General features: G+C 39.2%; 1 protein-coding gene across 1 annotated transcript in view; it reads right to left on the bottom strand.

Annotated features, from left to right (window-relative positions):
- Positions 1-16,880, bottom strand: part of LOC106093796 (uncharacterized) — a 142,242-nt gene extending 125,362 nt beyond the window's left edge. The window contains exon 1 of the mRNA XM_059364926.1: positions 16,763-16,880. Within this exon, the coding sequence (XP_059220909.1) occupies positions 16,763-16,775 (13 nt within the window). The 5' untranslated portion in view covers positions 16,776-16,880. The remainder of the gene's footprint in view (positions 1-16,762) is intronic.
- Between the last annotated feature and the right edge of the window lie 1,428 nt (positions 16,881-18,308).

The following is an 18,308-nucleotide window of genomic DNA, read 5'->3' as shown; positions in this document are numbered from 1 at the left end:
TTATTTGAGCCTCATATTGCATTGGTCAGCAAATACTTCCTATTTGGGTGGTGTTATGGGAGTGGGGTATCAGATTTGTGCTTTACTTCTAAAGATCTTTCGTTTGAGCCCCATATTGCCCCATACATTTAGTCCGACAATTAGATATCAGATACGCTTTCTAATCTTAAATACCTTTCATTTGAGTCCCATTTTGTCGTGATTGATTTATATATATATTTGCTATGTTTTTTAGTTGGATGGGACCTCGGTCTTCACTGACCTCTCCATGATGGAGTCAGGGATGGGACTGGGGTCTACTCAGAGACACTCGGCATCGGTATGCCAGTAAGACTACCGCCAAGGATACGGTCTTTCAGGCAGAGACCTGTGCCATTACGTTGATCGCAAAGGTGATCCAGAGGAAGGGCCGACTACCTTTAAAACTCAGGATATATGTGGACAGTAAGACGGCCCTCAAAGCCTTGAATTCAAGACCGTTCAGGATGCAGTACGGGGTGAAGTGTTTGGGGGCCCTGATCGGGCTTCTGGCGCACGACGTTGTGTTGTTCTGGGTTCCCGTACACGTTGGTGTTCTGGGAGAATGAAAGGGCGGACGAGCATGCCAGAAGGGAATACTCCGCGGCAAGGTGACATGTGGCCGGTCTCGCACACTTGCCCTTTGTCGAACTACTGCACATTAAGGTTGATTATTCAGCTTTTATCTTTTTGACAATACTGGTTTAAATCGTCCACGCACGTTTCGTGTTTTGTTTCCCAGTCAAACATCTTCAGTTTGGTCTACGATTTAACCATGAATCGTCGTACAAATGAACAACGCTATCAAATTATTAAATTTTAATATCAAAATACGACAAAGCTTAATTTTGGCTCAATGCGCACGTAAATAAGCAGAATTGTATATTTTGGGGTGAAGATCAGCCAGAAGCATTGCAAGGGCTCGCCAAGTCAAATATATGGTTTGACATATATGGGGCCATATCCAAATCTGAACCGATATGGTCCATTTGCAATCCAATGACCTGCATTAATAAGAAGTATCTTTGTAAAGTTTTAAGTGGGTAGCTTTATTTGTTTGTCCTCAATCGTGATTTCGGCAGACAGAAGGACAGACGGAAGAACATGGCTAGATCGACTTAGAACATCAAAACATAAAGTTTATGGGGTGGTTTCCCAAACACTTAGCCCTGAAAATATATCAGCAACGTGCTCTATTCTCATATATCTATATATCATTTATTTGAACCCCATGTTGCCATTGGCCTCAGAATTTGGATATCAAATTCGGTATCCACCGACGGATGGGGGTATATTCATTTTGTCATTCCGTTTGTAACACATCGAAATATCCATTTCCGACCCTATAAAGTATATATATTCTTGATCAGCGTAAAAATCTAAGACGATCTAGACATGTCCGTCCGTCTGTCCGTCTGTCTGTTGAAATCACGCTACAGTCTTCAAAAATAGAGATATTGAGCACAGGTTCTTTTTTTATCCATAAGCAGGTTAAGTTCGAAGATGGGCTACATCGGACTATATCTTGATATAGCCCCCATATAGACCGATCCGCCGATTTAGGGTCTTAGGCCAATAAAGGCCACATTTATTATTCGATTTTGTTGAAATTTGGAAAAGTGAGTTGTGTTAGACCCTTCGACATCCTTCGTCAATTTGACCCAGATCGGTCCAGATTTGGATATAGCTGCCATATAGACCGATCCATCAATTTAGGGTCTTAGGCCCATAAAAGCCACATTTATTATCCGATTTTGCTGAAATTTGGGACAGTGAGTTGTCTTAGGCCCTTCGACATCTTTCGTCAATATGGCTCAGATCGGTTTAGATTTTGATATAGCTGCCATATCGACCGATCCTCCGATTTGGGGTCTTAGGCCCATAAAAGCCACATTTATTATCGGATTTTGCTGAAATTCGGGACAGTGAGTTGTGTTAGGCCCTTCGACGTCCTCCGTCAATACGGCTCAGATCGGTTCAGATTTGGGTATAGCTGCCATATAGACCGATCCTCCGATTTAGGGTCTTAGGCCCATAAAAGCTACATTAATTATCCGATTTTGCTGAAATTTGGGACAACGAGTTATGTTAGGCCCTTCGACATCGTTCGTCAATATGGCTCAGATCGGTCCACATTTGGATATAGTGGCCATATAGACCGATCTCTCGGTTTTAGGTTTTGGGGCCACAAAAAGCGCATTTATTGTCCGATGTTGCCGAAATTTGGGACAAAAAGTTAAGTTAAGCCCCTCCACATATTTTTGCAAGTTGGTCTAGATCGATCAAGATTTGCATATAGTTGCCATATAAACCGATCTCTCGATTTAAAGTCTTGGCCCTATAAAAGGGGCATTTTTAATCCTATTGCACTGAAGTTTGACACACTGACTTATGTTATGCTTTTCGACATCCGTGTGGTATATAAAGGGTGATTTTTTTGAGGTTAGGATTTTCATGCATTAGTATTTGACAGATCACGTGGGATTTCAGACATGGTGTCAAAGAGAAAGATGCTCAGTATGCTTTGACATTTCATCATGAATAGACTTACTAACGAGCAACGATTGCAAATCATTGAATTTTATTACCAAAATCAGTGTTCGGTTCGAAATGTGTTCAAATTTTGACAAATTTTGTTCAGCGATGAGGCTCATTTCTGGTTGAATGGCTACGTAAATAAGCAAAATTGCCGCATTTGGAGTGAAGAGCAACCAGAAGCCGTTCAAGAACTGCCCATGCATCCCGAAAAATGCACTGTTTGGTGTGGTTTGTACGCTGGTGGAATCATTGGACCGTATTTTTTCAAAGATGCTGTTGGACGCAACGTTACGGTGAATGAACACATTTCGAACCGAACACTGATTTTGGTAATAAAATTCAATGATTTGCAAGCGTTGCTCGTTAGTAAGTCTATTCATTATGAAATGTCAAAGCATACTGAGCATCTTTCTCTTTGACACCATGTCTGAAATCCCACGTGATCTGTCAAATACTAATGCATGAAAATCCTAACCTCAAAAAAATCACCCTTTAGTTCAGATCGGTTTATTTTTAGATATAACTACTAAAAAGAACAATATTTTGTTTTATACAATTGAACAATAACTTTTACTTATTAGTATCTGGTCCAAATCGGAACATAGCTGCTATGGGGCATAAGGTATGAGTTTTGCACCGGATTTTGAGGAAAGGTGGTTCACATATATATCCGAGGTGGTGGGTATCCAAAGTTCGGCCCGGCCGAACTTAACGCCTTCTTACTTGTTCTAATCTCAAATACCATTCATTTAAATCCCTTATTGCAAAAACCAGCAAATATGTCCGGTTTGGGGTATAGGGCCTAAAAACTATGACTATTCGTGTTCTACTCTAAAAACCTCTTATTTGAGCCTCATATTGCATTGGTCAGCAAATACTTCCTATTTGGGTGGTGTTATGGGAGTGGGGTATCAGATTTGTGCTTTACTTCTAAAGATCTTTCGTTTGAGCCCCATATTGTCCCATACATTTAGTCCGACAATTAGATATCAGATACGCTTTCTAATCTTAAATACCTTTCATTTGAGTCCCATTTTGTCGTGATTGATTTATATATATATTTGGTAAGTTTTGGGGGTGGGGCGGTCCCCCTAGGTACGCCATCCGAAATTTGGATACAAAATTTTTGTTTGTAGGTTACTACAAGAGAACACATAAAATTTGGCTTAAATCGAACTACTCATTTCTGAGATCTGGCGTTTCTGAAAATTAGGGTTATGGGGAGGGTCCGCCCCCGCCTTTCCGATATCAAAAAATTTTGTACCATATTTTCACCACGGGATCATTATGCAACATCTGTGTAAATTTTAAGAAAATCGGTTCAGCCGTTTCTGAGTCTATAAGGAACACACAAATAAACAAACAAACGAACCTATAAACAAACACAAATTAATTTTTTTATATAAGACGAACCGGGTCCTCTCCGCTGCGCCTTCTTTAACTCTCTAATATCTTTTTAGGGTGGGGACACTTCGACCTGAATACGAATATCGAATTCGTGCCATTGTTGTCTATGACCCTGAACGCGTTCGAACCCTGGCGAGAACATCAGACAAAGCTGTGTTTATCCCCTTTAATGTTGGCGATATTTGCGAGGTACAATGCCATGTATGATCATTTAAAAAAATTTCCCCAAAGAGGTTTCGCACTGCGGGACGCCGTTCGTACTCGGCTATAAAAAAGGTCCCTTATCATTGAGTTTAAACTTGAATCGAAAAGCACTCATTGATGTGTGAGAATTTGCCCCTTCTCGGTTCCTGATCGTTATGTTCTTCCTAGGGTAATGTTCTCATTATGGGAAGGATGGCACCTCCGACACTTTGACCCAAATATGGATTTCAAATTCGCTGCACTTCTAAATCCCTTTAATTTGAGGCCCATATTGCCATGGCCGGTAAATATGAACCGCTTGGAGGGTGTTTTGGGGCTAGGGCGGCCATCGGCACTTTACAATGAAAATAGATATCAAATTCGTTCCTTATTCCAAACGGAACTGAAGTTCAGTTAAGGGGGTTCTTTAGGGCGTACCCCAAAACACTTGGCTCCAAAATTGGATATCAAATTCGTTTTCTACTCTCAAATTCCTTTCGTTTGAGTCCCATATTGTCATAATGTGTCAAATAACCCATTTGACGTATCTTTGGGAGGAAAAGCGCCACCTAGACTTGAACGCATATTTTAATGTCATATTCGTAATCTACTCCCTAATACCTTTCATTTGAGTCCCATATAGCCATGGTCGGCTAATATGACCATTTGGGGGTACTTAGGGGTGGGCGGCCTCCTATTACTTGGACCTAATGTTTTATGCCATATTTGTAATCTACTGGCTAATACTTTTCATTTGAGTCCCATATTGACATGAACTTCGAATATATCTGTTTAGAGGAGTTCTATAGTTGGGCGGCCCGTTGGGTACTTGAATCCAAATTTTAATACCATATTCGTTTTCTGGTCTCAAAAACTTTTCATTTGATACCCTTATTGTGCCCATTGAACCACTTTCGGATATGGGCGGCGTTTTGGGGATAAGGGGGAGGGTCCGCCTCCACCCCATATCTAAAAATTGTATAGCCTATGTTTCCTTCCAGACAAACATACACAATCTATGAAAATTTTAAGAATTTTTATGTCATATTGGATCTAATGGCGTTTTTGAGGGGTGGCGTGACCCCCTATAATTCGATCTGATTTTGTATGCCAGATTCGAAATCTACTTCGGAATACCTTTTGTCTAGCTGAACCTACAAAGAGATATCGGGCAAAAAAATTACAAATTAGATCCATGGTAGAGGGTTTGTAAGATTCAGCTCGGCCGAACTTTTCTCGCTTTTACTTGTTGTCACTCGGTTCGTTCGCCAAGTCATTGAAAATAGCTATTTTCCATTTTTAAAATCAGCTGTTATCGATTGACAAAACGAAAAGAAATGTGTGCTTAGCGGCATGCCACTTGGGCTCGACTATAAAAAGGATGCTTCTTATCTATGAGCTAAATTTTTAATCAAACTCCGCTTCACTGAGCTTTCGCTTTCAAGACACAGAAAAATGTCACCTCTGTAACGTAACCTACCCTCCAATAGCTCTGATTCTGTGTACGTTCGTTGAGCCTTCCTCTCTATGTTTATCTATGGCAATTATAGCCACTTAAACAGGTAGTTTAGTTTACACCTATCTAAGGTTGGGAAAAAAATAATATAGCAATAAACCGCAACGAAATTCCTATACTTTATTTTTATACCCTCCACCATAGGATGGGGGGGTATACTAATTTCGTCATTCTGTTTGTAACTACTCGAAATATTCGTCTGAGACCCCATAAAGTATATATTGGGTTGCCCAAAAAGTAATTGCGGATTTTTCATATAGTCGGCGTTGAAAATTTTTTTCACAGCTTTCTTCTGTCAGTTATCAGCCGCTACTTTTAGCTTGCTTTAGAAAAAAAGTGTAAAAAAAGTATATTTGATTAAAGTTCATTCTAAGTTTTAATAAAAATGCATTTACTTTCTTTTAAAAAATCCGCAATTACTTTTTGGGCAACCCAATATATTCTTGATCGTCGTGAAATTTTATGTCGATCTAGCCATGTCCGTCCGTCTGTCTGTCGAAAGCATGCTAACTTCCGAAGGAGTAAAGATAGCCGCTTGAAATTTTGCACAAATACTTCTTGTTAGTGTAGGTCGGTTGGTATTGTAAATGGGCCATATCGGTCCATGTTTTGATAAAGCTGCCATATAAACCGATCTAGAGTGAGCAATTCTTATCCGATTGGAATGAAATTTTGCACGACGTGTTTTGTTATGATATCCAACAACTGTGCCGGGTACTGTTCAAATCGGTCCATAACTTGATATAGCTTTCATATAAACCGATATTGGGTCTTGAATTCTTGGCGCAATTCTCATCCGATTTGACTGAAATTTTGCACATAGTGTTTTGATATCACTTCCAACAACTGTGCGAAGTATGGTTGAAATCGATCCATAACCTGGTATAGCTGCTATATAAAACGATCTTGGGTCTTGACTTTTTGAGCTTTTAGAAGTCGCAATTCCTATCCGATTTGGCACAGATTTTGTACAACGGCTTCTCCCATGGCCTTCAACATACGTGTGCAATATGGTATGAATCGATCAACAGCTTGACACAGCTCCCATATAAATCGATCTCCCGATTTTGCTTCTTGAGTCCCGAATTGGACTATAATTTGATAGAGCTCCACCTCCTCCTCCGCCCATATTCATTATTCTTTGTTTGCTTAAAAAGAGATACTGCGCAAAGAACTCGACAGATGCGATCCATGGTGGAGAGTATATAAGATTCGACCCGGGCGAATTTAGCACGCTCTTACTTGTTCTTTATTTTACGGACCGATAGGTTGCCATAACAAAGATAAATGCTGCACTCTCTCTGTTCGTGGTGGGGTCTCCATTCAATGGATTCATTCGCAAACAGAATATATGAGGATTATTTAAATGTTAGTGCGGCCATCGTTAAGGGAAAGGTTTAGATTTTGTTGCCCAAAATATTAACAAAATATCTTAAAAGTTCTCCGTTCCATGCCGCCCCGGATGCTTGCGCAATCACATATAAACGACTGAAAATTTGACATTTCTGCCATCTGTTAGAGCTTTTTTGAACATATGCTATGAGTCTATAGATTTCCTTTGTCTATGCTGCTACTCGCTTGGAGCGGCTTAGCGCCTATAATATTGATCATTATGTGGTAGTTGTCTATAGCATACTATATAGCTTCCTGTTGAATAGTTTTAATTTAGTCTTCTTTAAATCAAATCACATTGCCATTTTCAGTGGTAGAGAACTAATTGCCGGTCTTTATATTAGGTGAGGTGGCGACAGTTCTTAGTAATTTAACCATGTAAAACTTATGAACATGAAAGTATTACCCAGCAGCACGTTGTTTGGACTTGTGTAGGAAAAGAAGGCTCATTGTCGATGAGCTAAAAATGGCGGCCACCTTGACTTAAGGTTTGCAACAGCTCCTATCACACTGGACGTCATAACTTTGGGAGTACGACGGTAGTGTCCTGTTAGGTCATTATAATTGATCAACTGTTTTGAGGTGAGGTGGTCCGCTAGATATATGAGCAGAATAAAGACAGTCCACAAACTTATACTTTGAATTGAACCCCATATTGTCATAATTAGTGTATACAGCCGTTTGGTGGGGGGCGCCTCACTCTATCTACCACTTGAGCACAAAGTTCAATGACGCACTCCACTTAAAAATATCTATCACTTGATCCCCCATTGTTTTAAAGTGAAGGTAAAGCACCACCTAGATTCTTGGACGCAAAGTTTAATGTCATATTCGTAATCTGCTACCAAATACCTTTAATTTGAGGCTCATCTAGCTAGGATCGAATTACTTTCCCATTTGAGAGTGGGGCGACCCCCAATTACTTGGACCTAATTTTTTATGTTATATTCGTAGTCTAGTCCCGAATACCTTTCATTTGAGTTCCAAATTGATATTTACGTCCAATATGTTTGTTTGGGGGAGCTTTTGGGGTTGGACGATCCCTCGCATACTTTATCCCAAATTTTAATACCATATTCGTATTCTACTCCCTATTGTCTCTATCGGTCCATTTTTGATTTGAAGTGGTGTTTTTGGGGTAACGGGGGAGGTGGAGTCCACCCCCTTCCAATATCAACAAACTAAAAAGCCTTTTCCTCCTTCCTGACCATTTTCGCAATCTACTCCCAAATGCCTTTCATTCGAGTCGCATATTGTCATTATCGTCTAATAAACCAATTTTATGGGGTTTTGGGCTCGGGCGGCGCCCCAGTCACTTGGATCCAATTTTTCATATGAAATTCGTTGTCTACTCTTGAATTCCTTGTATTTGAATCCCATATTGTCCCGATCGGTTCACTTTTATTTTGGGTCATACTTTTAGGGTATGGGGGAGGGTCCGCCCCCCTACCGATATGAATAAATTATATAGCCTATTGCTCCTTCCGGACCACTCCCCACAATCTGTGAAAATTTAAAAGAAGTCGATTCAGCCCTTTTTGAGTCTATACCGTACAAACAAATTTACAAAGCCACAAAAAAACAAACAAACAAACATACAAACAAACAAACAAACAAGCAAATATACAAACAAACGCAAATTCATTTTTATATATATAGATATTCTGGATCGTCTTGAAAATTTAAGTCGATCTAGCCATGTCCGTCAGTCAGTCTGTCTGTGGAAAGCACGCTAACTTTCGAAGGAGTAAAACTAGACTCTTGAAATTTTGCATAAATACTTCCAATTAGTGTAGGTCGGTTGGGTTTGTAAATGGGCCACATCGGTAAATGTTTTGATACAGCTCCATATAAACTGATATCCCGATTATATTTCTTAAGCCCATAGGGGGCGCAATCCTTATCCAATTTAGCTGAAATTTTACACAATGACTTCTTCAATGACCTCTTATATACGTGTCAAATATGGTTTAAATCGGTTCATATCCTGATATAGCTTCCATTTAAACCGATCTCCTGATTCTAGTTCTTGATCCTCTAGACGGTGCAATTCTAATCCGATTTGGCTGAAATTTTGCACAATGAATTTTTCCTATGACCTCTTATAATTATTATTGCAATATTATTAAATAACCTGTGGGGACGCCACATCCCAAAGCCCACCCAAACGGACATGTTTACCGATTGGGACAATATGGGTATCAAATAAAAGGTAATTAAAAGTAGAGTACGAATTTGATATAACAAGTCGACCCTATGTGTCGAAAACTACCAAAAATTTTTAATGATGGGTTCCAAATGAATGGTAATTGGAGGTTTAATACAAAACTTATATACAAATTTGGGGTCAAATCCCAGGGAAGCCGTTACACTCCTAAAATTCACCCCAAACGGACATGTAGGCCGATCGGGACAATATGGGAATCAAACGAAAGGTACTTGGGAGTAGAATGCGAAACTTTTATAAAAGTTTGGGATCTATTTCCACTACAAAATTATGGACAAATGGGCATGCACACCAAGCGGGAAAAAAAAGACTAAGACGAAGGTTTTTGATAGTAGAATACGAAAATTTAATGAAAACCTGAACCAATTCCCGGATAGTCATCCCATCCCAAAATTATGCCCCAAATGGACAGGTATACCAAACAGGACAATATGGGATTCTTATAAAAGTTATTTAAAAGTTAAATAGGAATAAAAATAATTTTAAAATTTGGATCATAAACAAGTAAAAAGGCGTTAAGTTCGGCCGGGCCGAACTTTGGATACCCACCACCTCGGGTATATATGTAAACCACCTTTCTTCAAAATTCGGTGAAAATTTCATACCTTTTACTCATATACCTCATACCGATCTGAACTATATACGACACGGATGTCGAAAAGCCGAACATAAGTCACTGTGTCAAATTTCAGTGAAATCGGATTATAAATGCGCCTTTTATGGGGCCAAGACTTTAAATCGAGATATCGGTTTACATGGCAGCTGTATCCAAATCTGGACCGATTTGGGCCAAGTTGCATAAACATGTCGAAAAGCCTAACACAAAGCACTGTCCCAAATTTCAGCGAAATCGGACAATAAATGCCTCTTTTATGGGCCCTAAACCTTAAATCGAGGGATCGGAGAGATCGGTCTATATGGCAGCTATATGCAAATCTGGACCGATCTGGGCAAAATTGAAGAAGGACGTCGAAGAGCCTAACCAAACTCACTGTGTCAAATTTCAGCGACATCGGACAATAAATGCGTCTTTTATGGGTCCAAAACCTAAAACCTAGATATCGGTCTATATGGCAGCTATATCCAAATCTGGACCGATCTGTGCGATATTGCAGAAGTATGTCAAGGGGCTTAACTTAACTCACTGTTCCAAATTTCGGCGACATCGGACAATAAATGGGCATTTTATGGGCCTAAGACCCTTAACCGGAGGATCGGTCTATATGGCAGCTATATCCAAATCTGGACCGATCTGGGCCAAATTGACAAAGAATGTCGAAAGGCCTAACACAACTCACTGCCCCAAATTTCAGCAAAATCGGATAATAAATGTGGCTTTTGTGGGCCTAAGACCCTTAACCGGAGGATCGGTCTATATGGCAGCTATATCCAAATCTGGACCGATCTGAGCCAAATTAACGATGAATGCCGATGGGCCTTACACAACTCACTGCCCCAAATTTCAACAAAATCGGATAATAAATGTGGCTTTTATGGGCCTAAGACCCTAAATCGGCGGATCAGTCTATATGGGGGCTATATCAAGATATAGTCCGATATAGCCCATCTTCGAACTTAACCTGCTTATGGACAAAAGAAGAATCTGTGCAAAATTTCAGCTCAATATCTCTATTTTTAAAGAATGTAGCGTGATTTCAACAGACAGGCGGACAGACGGACGGACATGTCTAGATCGTCTCAGATTTTTACGCTGATCAAGAATATATATACTTTATAGGGTCGGAAATGGATGTTTCGATGTGTTGCAAACGGAATGACAAAATGAATATACCCCCATCCTTCGGTGGTGGGTATAAAAAAGGGGGCCGCAAACACTAATGGGTGTAGCGAAGCTCACCATGCCAGCTAGTAGCTCCCATATAAACCGATCTTCCAAATTTTACTTATTGAGCCCATAGAGGGCACAATTTACATCTACTTTGACCTACAACACACGTGCATTGTATATAACTTCATATACCTTCCACATAGACCCATTTCCCTATTTAATTTTTTAAGTTCCTATAGGGCTCAATTTTTATCTGATTTGGCTGAAATTATGGACAATGACTTCTACTATGGTCTACAACATCCAAGTCAAGTAGAACACGAATCAGTCAATGACCTGATATAGCTATAATAGCATACAAATTTTTATACTCACCACCATAGGATGGGGGCTTCCTAATCTAGTCATTCCGTTTGTAACACCTCGTTATAATTATAAAAATAATTACATATAAAAATCAATTTGTGTTTGTTTGTTTGTTTGTGCGTTCCTTATAGACTCAGAAACGGCTGAACCGATTTTCATGAAATTTTCACAGATGGTGCATAATGATCCCGTGGTGAAAAAACGTTACTACATTTTTTGATATCTGAAGGGGGCGAACCCTCCCCCTTACCCTAATTTGCAGAAACACCAGATTTCGGAGATGGGTGGTGCGATTTAAGCCAAATGTTATGTGCTCTCCTATAGTACCCTAAAAATAAAAATTTGGTATCCAAATTTCGGATGGGGTACCTAGGGGGTCGCCCCACCCTTAAACCTACCAAACATGTTTATAGACCAATCACGACAATATGGGACTCAAATGAAAGGTATTTAAGATATGAAAACGTATCTGATGTCCAATTGTCGGACTAAGTGTTAGGGGGACCACCCGAACCCCCAAAATACCTCTAAATCGGACATATTTACCGACCATGGCAATATGAGACTCAAATGAAAGGTATTTGCGAGTAGAATAAGAATCTGATATCCAAATGTGGGACCAAGTGTTTGGTCCCACTAGTTTTTGATGCCAATACCGCAAACCGGACATATTTGCTGACTTTTGCAATAAGGAGTTTAAATGAGATTAGAAAACGAATTTTATATATCCAATTTTGAGGTCAATGGCAATAAGGGGGTCAAATAAATGATATATAGATATATGAGAATAGGGCACGTTGCTGATATATTTTCCGGGCTAAGTGTTTGGGGAACCACCCCAATCTCCACCGACCATGTCAATGTGGAGCTTAAATGAAAGGTATATGGGGGGTAGAGCGAGAATTGATACCCACTTTCGGGACCAATTTTCTGGGGGTCTACCCATTTCCCAAAGTACCCCACAAACAGCAATTTTTACTGACCATCGCAATATGGGGTTCAAATAAAGCTATTTGGGAGTAGAATACGAATTTGATATCCAAATGTAGGACCATGTATTTAGGGCATTACCCCTTCCCTAAAACCCCCCAAAGGGTAAAAATTTTTCGACCATGCCAATATGTGGCTCAAATGAAAGGTATTTGAGATTAGAAAACGAATTTCTAACCTATTTTGGGGCCATGTGTTTGGGGGACGCAATATGGCGTTAAAATAAATGGCATTTGAGAAAAGAGCGCGATGCTGATATTTTTTTCAGGGTCAAGTGTCTGGGGGACCACCTCACCCCCAAGTACACCCCTAAATCAGATATTATGAGAATATCGGGCTGACATAAAATATTTTAAGAATGAAGTACACCTTACATCCAAACTTAAGTTCGTTGACCAATAAGGATCATATGGGATTCAGATAAAGGCACTTATATTGTTAAACTGTTAGTCAAGCGATACACTATTTTCGTAGCATGGTATTTCACTAAAAGCTCTTTAATTGTGGAAAATAAATATTCCATGGAAAATTTTGTTCCATATAAAGTAAAAGAAGGAGCAGCGGAGCGGGTCCGGGTCAGCTAGTTAGGTATATATATTATTGCCATGTCCTTCCATCGGACCGTCCGTCTGTCTCTCGAAATCCCGATAGAGGTCGAACATGTAAAACTAGCCACTTGAAATTTTGCACAGATTCTTAATATGGATGTCGGCCAATGAGGATTGCAAATGCGCCATATCGGTTAAGATATGGATATAGCTCCCATATAAACCGATCTCCTGATTTGGCTTCTTGAGCCCCTGGAAGCTGCAATTTTCATCCGATTTGGCTGAAACTTTGCATGTAGTGTTCTGTTATAACTTTCAACAACTATGCCAAGTACGGTTCAAATCAGTTTATAACCTGATATATCTCTCATATAAACCGAATTCCCGATTTGACATCTTGAGCCCCTGGAAGTCGTAATTTTTGTCCGATTTAGCTAAAATCTTGCATGTGGTGTTCGGTTAGGACTTCCAACAAATCGGTCTATAACCTGATATGGCTCCCATATACATTGATCTCCCGATTTGACTTAGTGAGACCTTAGCCGCAAGCCGCAATTTTTGTCCGATTTGGCTGAAATTTTGCATGCGGTGTTCTATTACAACTTCTAACAACTGTGCCAAATCAGTCTATAATCTGACATAGGTTCCATGTAAAACTGACTCTCGATCATCCTTGTTTGATTCCTAGAAGATTTAATTTTTGCTGCTTTGATAGTTTGGTATGTATTGTAGAATAAGATTATGCCCTTCAACTAAATTTATTTTGTATAAATTTTTAGCTGAATCCATGGTGGTGGGTTTTCAAGATTCGGCCCGACCGAACGTCGCTTTTTATACCCACCACCAAAGGATGGGGGTATATTCATTTTGTCGTTGCGTTTGCAACACATCAAAATATCCATGTCCGACCCTATAAGGTATTGTATATATATTCTTGATCGTCGTAAAAATCTAAGACGATCTAGTCATGTCCGTCCGTCTGTCTGTTGAAATCTTGCTACAGTCTTTAAAAATAGATATAATGAGCGGAAACTTCGCACAGATTCTTTTTTTTTTGTCCATAGGCAGGTAAAGTTCGAATAAGGACGCATTAATTGTCCGATTTCGCCGGAATTTGGGACACTGACTTGTGTTACGTCCTTCGACGTTCATTTTTCATTTGGCCTAGATCGATCCAGAATTGGATATAGCTGTCATATAGACCGATCTCTTGATTTAAAGTCTTAGGCCCATAAAAGGTGCACTTGTTATCCGATTTCGCTGATATTTGATACAGTCACTTATATTAGGCTTTTCACCGGATTATGACGAAAGGTGGTTTACATATACACCCGAGGTGGTGGGTATCCAAAGTTCGGCCCGGCCTAACTTAATGCCTCTTTACATGTTCTCACTACTTTCACTCAAAAGTATCAATACACAAAAATATTGCGCGTAAAAGAATGTAAAAGTTAACTAATTTTGTTTTCCATAGTAGATGCGGACAGTAGGTATCTCAAGTCCTACTTTTTATACCCACCACCGAAGGATGGGGGAATATTCATTTTGTCATTCCGTTTGCAACACATCGAAATATCCATTTCCGACCCTATAAAGTATATATATTCTTGATCAGCGTGAAAATCTAAGACGATCTAGATATGTCCGTCCGTCTGTCCGTCTGTCCGTCTGTCTGTTGAAATCACGCTACAGTCTTTAAAAATAGAGATATTGAGCTGAAACTTTGCACAGATTAATTTTTTGTCCATAAGCAGGTTGAGTTCGAAAATGGGCTATATCGGACTATATCTTGATATAGCCCCCATATAGACCGATCGTCCGATTTAGGGTCTTAGGCCCATAAAAGCCACATTTATTATCCGATTTTGCTGAAATTTTGGACAGTGAGTTGTGTTAGGCCTTTCAACTTCCTCTGTTAATTTGGCCCAGATCGGTTCACATTTGGATATAGCTGCCATATAGACCGATCCTCCGATTTATGGTGTTAGGTCCATAAAAGCCACATTTATTGTCCGATTTTGCTGAAGTTTGGGACAGTGAGTTGTCTTAGGCCCTTCGACATCTTTCCTCAATTTGATCCAGATCGGTTCAGATTTGAATACAGCTGCCATATAGACCGATTTCTTGACTTATGGTTTTGGGCCCATAAAATGCTCATTTATTGTCCGATGTCGCCGAAATTTAGGACAGTGAGTTAAGTTAAGCCCCTTGACATACTTCTGCAATATCGCCCAGAGTTGGATATAGCTGCCATATAGACCGATATCTAGATTTTAGGTTTTGGGCCCATAAAATGCTCATTTATTGTCTGATGTCGCTGAAATTTGAGACAGTGAGTTTGGTTAGGCTCTTCGACGTTCTTCTTCAATTTGGCGCAGATCGGTCCAGATTTCAATATAGCTGTCATATAGACCGATCTCTCGATCTAAGGTTTTGGGCCCATAAAAGAGTCATTTATTGTCCGAAATTTGGGACAGTGTTTTGTGTTACGCTCTTCGACATTTTTATGCAACTTGACCCAAATCGGTCCAGATTTGGATATAGCTACCATGTAAACCGATATCTCGATTTAAAGTCTTGGCCCCAAAAAGGCGCATTTATAATCCGATTTCACTGAAATTTGACACAGTGACTTATGTAAGGCTTTTCGACATCCGTGTCGTATATGGTTCAGATCGGTCTATTTTTAGATATTGCTAGTGTACTTATTAGTATTTGGTCCAAATCGGAACATAATTTGATATAACTAATATGGGACATAAGGTATGAAATTTTCACCGAAATTTGATAAAAGGAGGTTTACATGTATACCCAAGGTGGTAGGTATCCAAAGTTCGGCCCGGCCGAACTTAACGCCTTTTTACTTGTTTTAAACATTTTTGGTTTTATTTCAATCTAAATTTATGCATTGATGTAATCTTGACAAGATTTTGTCACAAAACACAATATTAGAGAGACGTTTTTTAAGGATATGCCACATTTCCACATCACAAGGATGCTTGAAAAATTAACAAGTAAAGGCATGCTAAGTTCGGCCGGGCCGAATCTTGAGAACTCACCACTATGGATTCTGCTAAAAGCTTACACAAAGGATTTGAACCGTACGTGACACGATTGTAACAGAATGCTACGCTCAAATTTCAGCCCCATCGCACACAAATTTTGGTTTCCAGTGGCTTGAGATATCAAATCAGGAGATCGGTTTATATAGGAGCTACATCAGGTTATACACTGTTTTGGACCATACATGTCTCGATTGTTGGAAGTCATAAGAGAGCCCTACGAGAAAGATGTCAGTTCAATCGGATAATAACTGAGGCTTTTAGGGGCTCAAGATGTCAAATCGTTAGATCGGTTTATATGGGAACTATATCAGGTTATAGATCGATTAAGACCATACTTGGCACAATTGTTGAAAGTCGTAGCTGAACACTATGTGGAAAATTTTAGCTCAATCGGTGATTAACTTCAGCTTCTAGGAGCTATATTCAAATCTGCACCGCTATGGCCCATTTGCATTCCCCAATGACCTACATCAATAAGAAGTATATGTGCGAAATTTCATGCAGTTAGCTCTGACGGACATGACAAAATCGACTTAGAATGTCAAGACGATTAAAAACATATGTACTTTATGGAGTCGCAGATCAACATTTCGAGGTGTTACAAACGGAATGACTAGATTAGTACTGTGGTGGGTACAAAAATGTAATGGTTTTTAATATTTTCTTTGTATTTTTTCATTAATTTATGTTTTTTCTCAAATAAATCTCTTTGAATTTTTTCACCTTTTTTCAACATTTTTTTATTTTATGCATTTGTTCATATTATTCACTTAATTTTGATTTTTTTCTTTTCACTTCAAGACAAAAGTTATGCACTGTTTCAATTTTCGCTGCGTACTAAGCAATTATATCAAGTGTCAGTTGTTGGTATGGTAACTTTCTTAATAAAAATTACTTTGTTATTTAAATGACTATTTTTAGAAGGAGGCATAAAATTGATCGAAAATGTGAAGATTAAAATATTATCAATATTTCCCTAGATTACCACAGTCAACACCAAGAAATGATAAGTGAAAAAGCCAATTCTGACTAAATTGAATATTGTTTTGTCATAGTTAGAACTATGTGGACAGTGGCCAAAAAATACAGTACATTGGATTGTGGGATATTTCGTAATAAACCATTCGATAGAATGAAAATCAATTTGCTATGGAATATATAGAGTTACATTCACACATATCTTTAAAGATAAACTTTTTAATGTAAAATAGATTATGTTAAAAACCTGTAAGGAAAGGCAAAAGTCGGGCGGCGCCGACTATAAATTACCCTACACCACCGAGTCTGCGCACTACTTTTGGATCATGGAACCTATGTTGAAATATAGGCAGACTTTAACTTCGCGTACCTATTGATATATTGAATAGAACCTTGTATGATTTCCCTATGATAGAATCTAAATTGTGGCTACTACAGATTAAAAGGCCATATCAGATGAAAGATATATATGGGAACTATACCTAAATCTGATCCGATTTCTTTCAAAATCAATAGCGTATGTCCTCAGAGCAAAAAAGAGACTTGTACAATCGAACAACAAAGGCGACCTGTACCTGGATTACAAAAATACATGTACAGACAGACAGACGGACATAGCTAAATCGAATCAGGAAGTGATTCTAAGCCGATCGGTATGCTAATCAATGAGTCTACCTCGTCTCCTTCTTAGCGTTGCAAACAAATGCACAAAGTTATTATACCCTGTACCACAGTAGTGGTGTAGAAAATAAAATTTTAAATAAAGAATAATTAAACAAGTAAAAGCGAGCTAAGTGCGGCCGGGCCGAATCTTATATGCCCTCCACCATGACTCGCATTTGTCAAGTTCTTTGCCCGATATGTCTTTATAGGCTAACAACAAATAATGGATGTGAATTGCTTTGCTATGTCAAGTTATGGACCGATAGGGGTCCATGCACAATTTCAGCCAAATCGGGTAATAATTGCGTCCTCTAGCGGCACAAGTAGACAATATCCGAGATCGGTTCTTATGGGGGCTATATCAGGTTATGAACCGATTTGGACCGTACTAAACACGATTGTTGTTGGAAGTCATAACAAAACACTGCCTGCAAAATTTCAGCCAAATCAGTAAATAATTGAACCCTCTAGCGGCTCAAGAAGTCAAGATCCGAAATCGGTTTACATGGGAACTATATCTGGTTATTAACCGATTTAGACCATACATGGCACAGTTGATGGAAGTCATAACAAAACACTGCGTGCAAAATTTCAGCCATATCAGCGAATAATTGCGCCCTCTAGCGGC

Source organism: Stomoxys calcitrans, chromosome 1 (genome assembly GCF_963082655.1).
Source record: "Stomoxys calcitrans chromosome 1, idStoCalc2.1, whole genome shotgun sequence".
NCBI classification, from domain to species: Eukaryota; Metazoa; Arthropoda; class Insecta; order Diptera; family Muscidae; genus Stomoxys; species Stomoxys calcitrans.
Note: the sequence above shows the minus strand (reverse complement) of the source record. Positions and strands in the feature narration are given on the sequence as shown.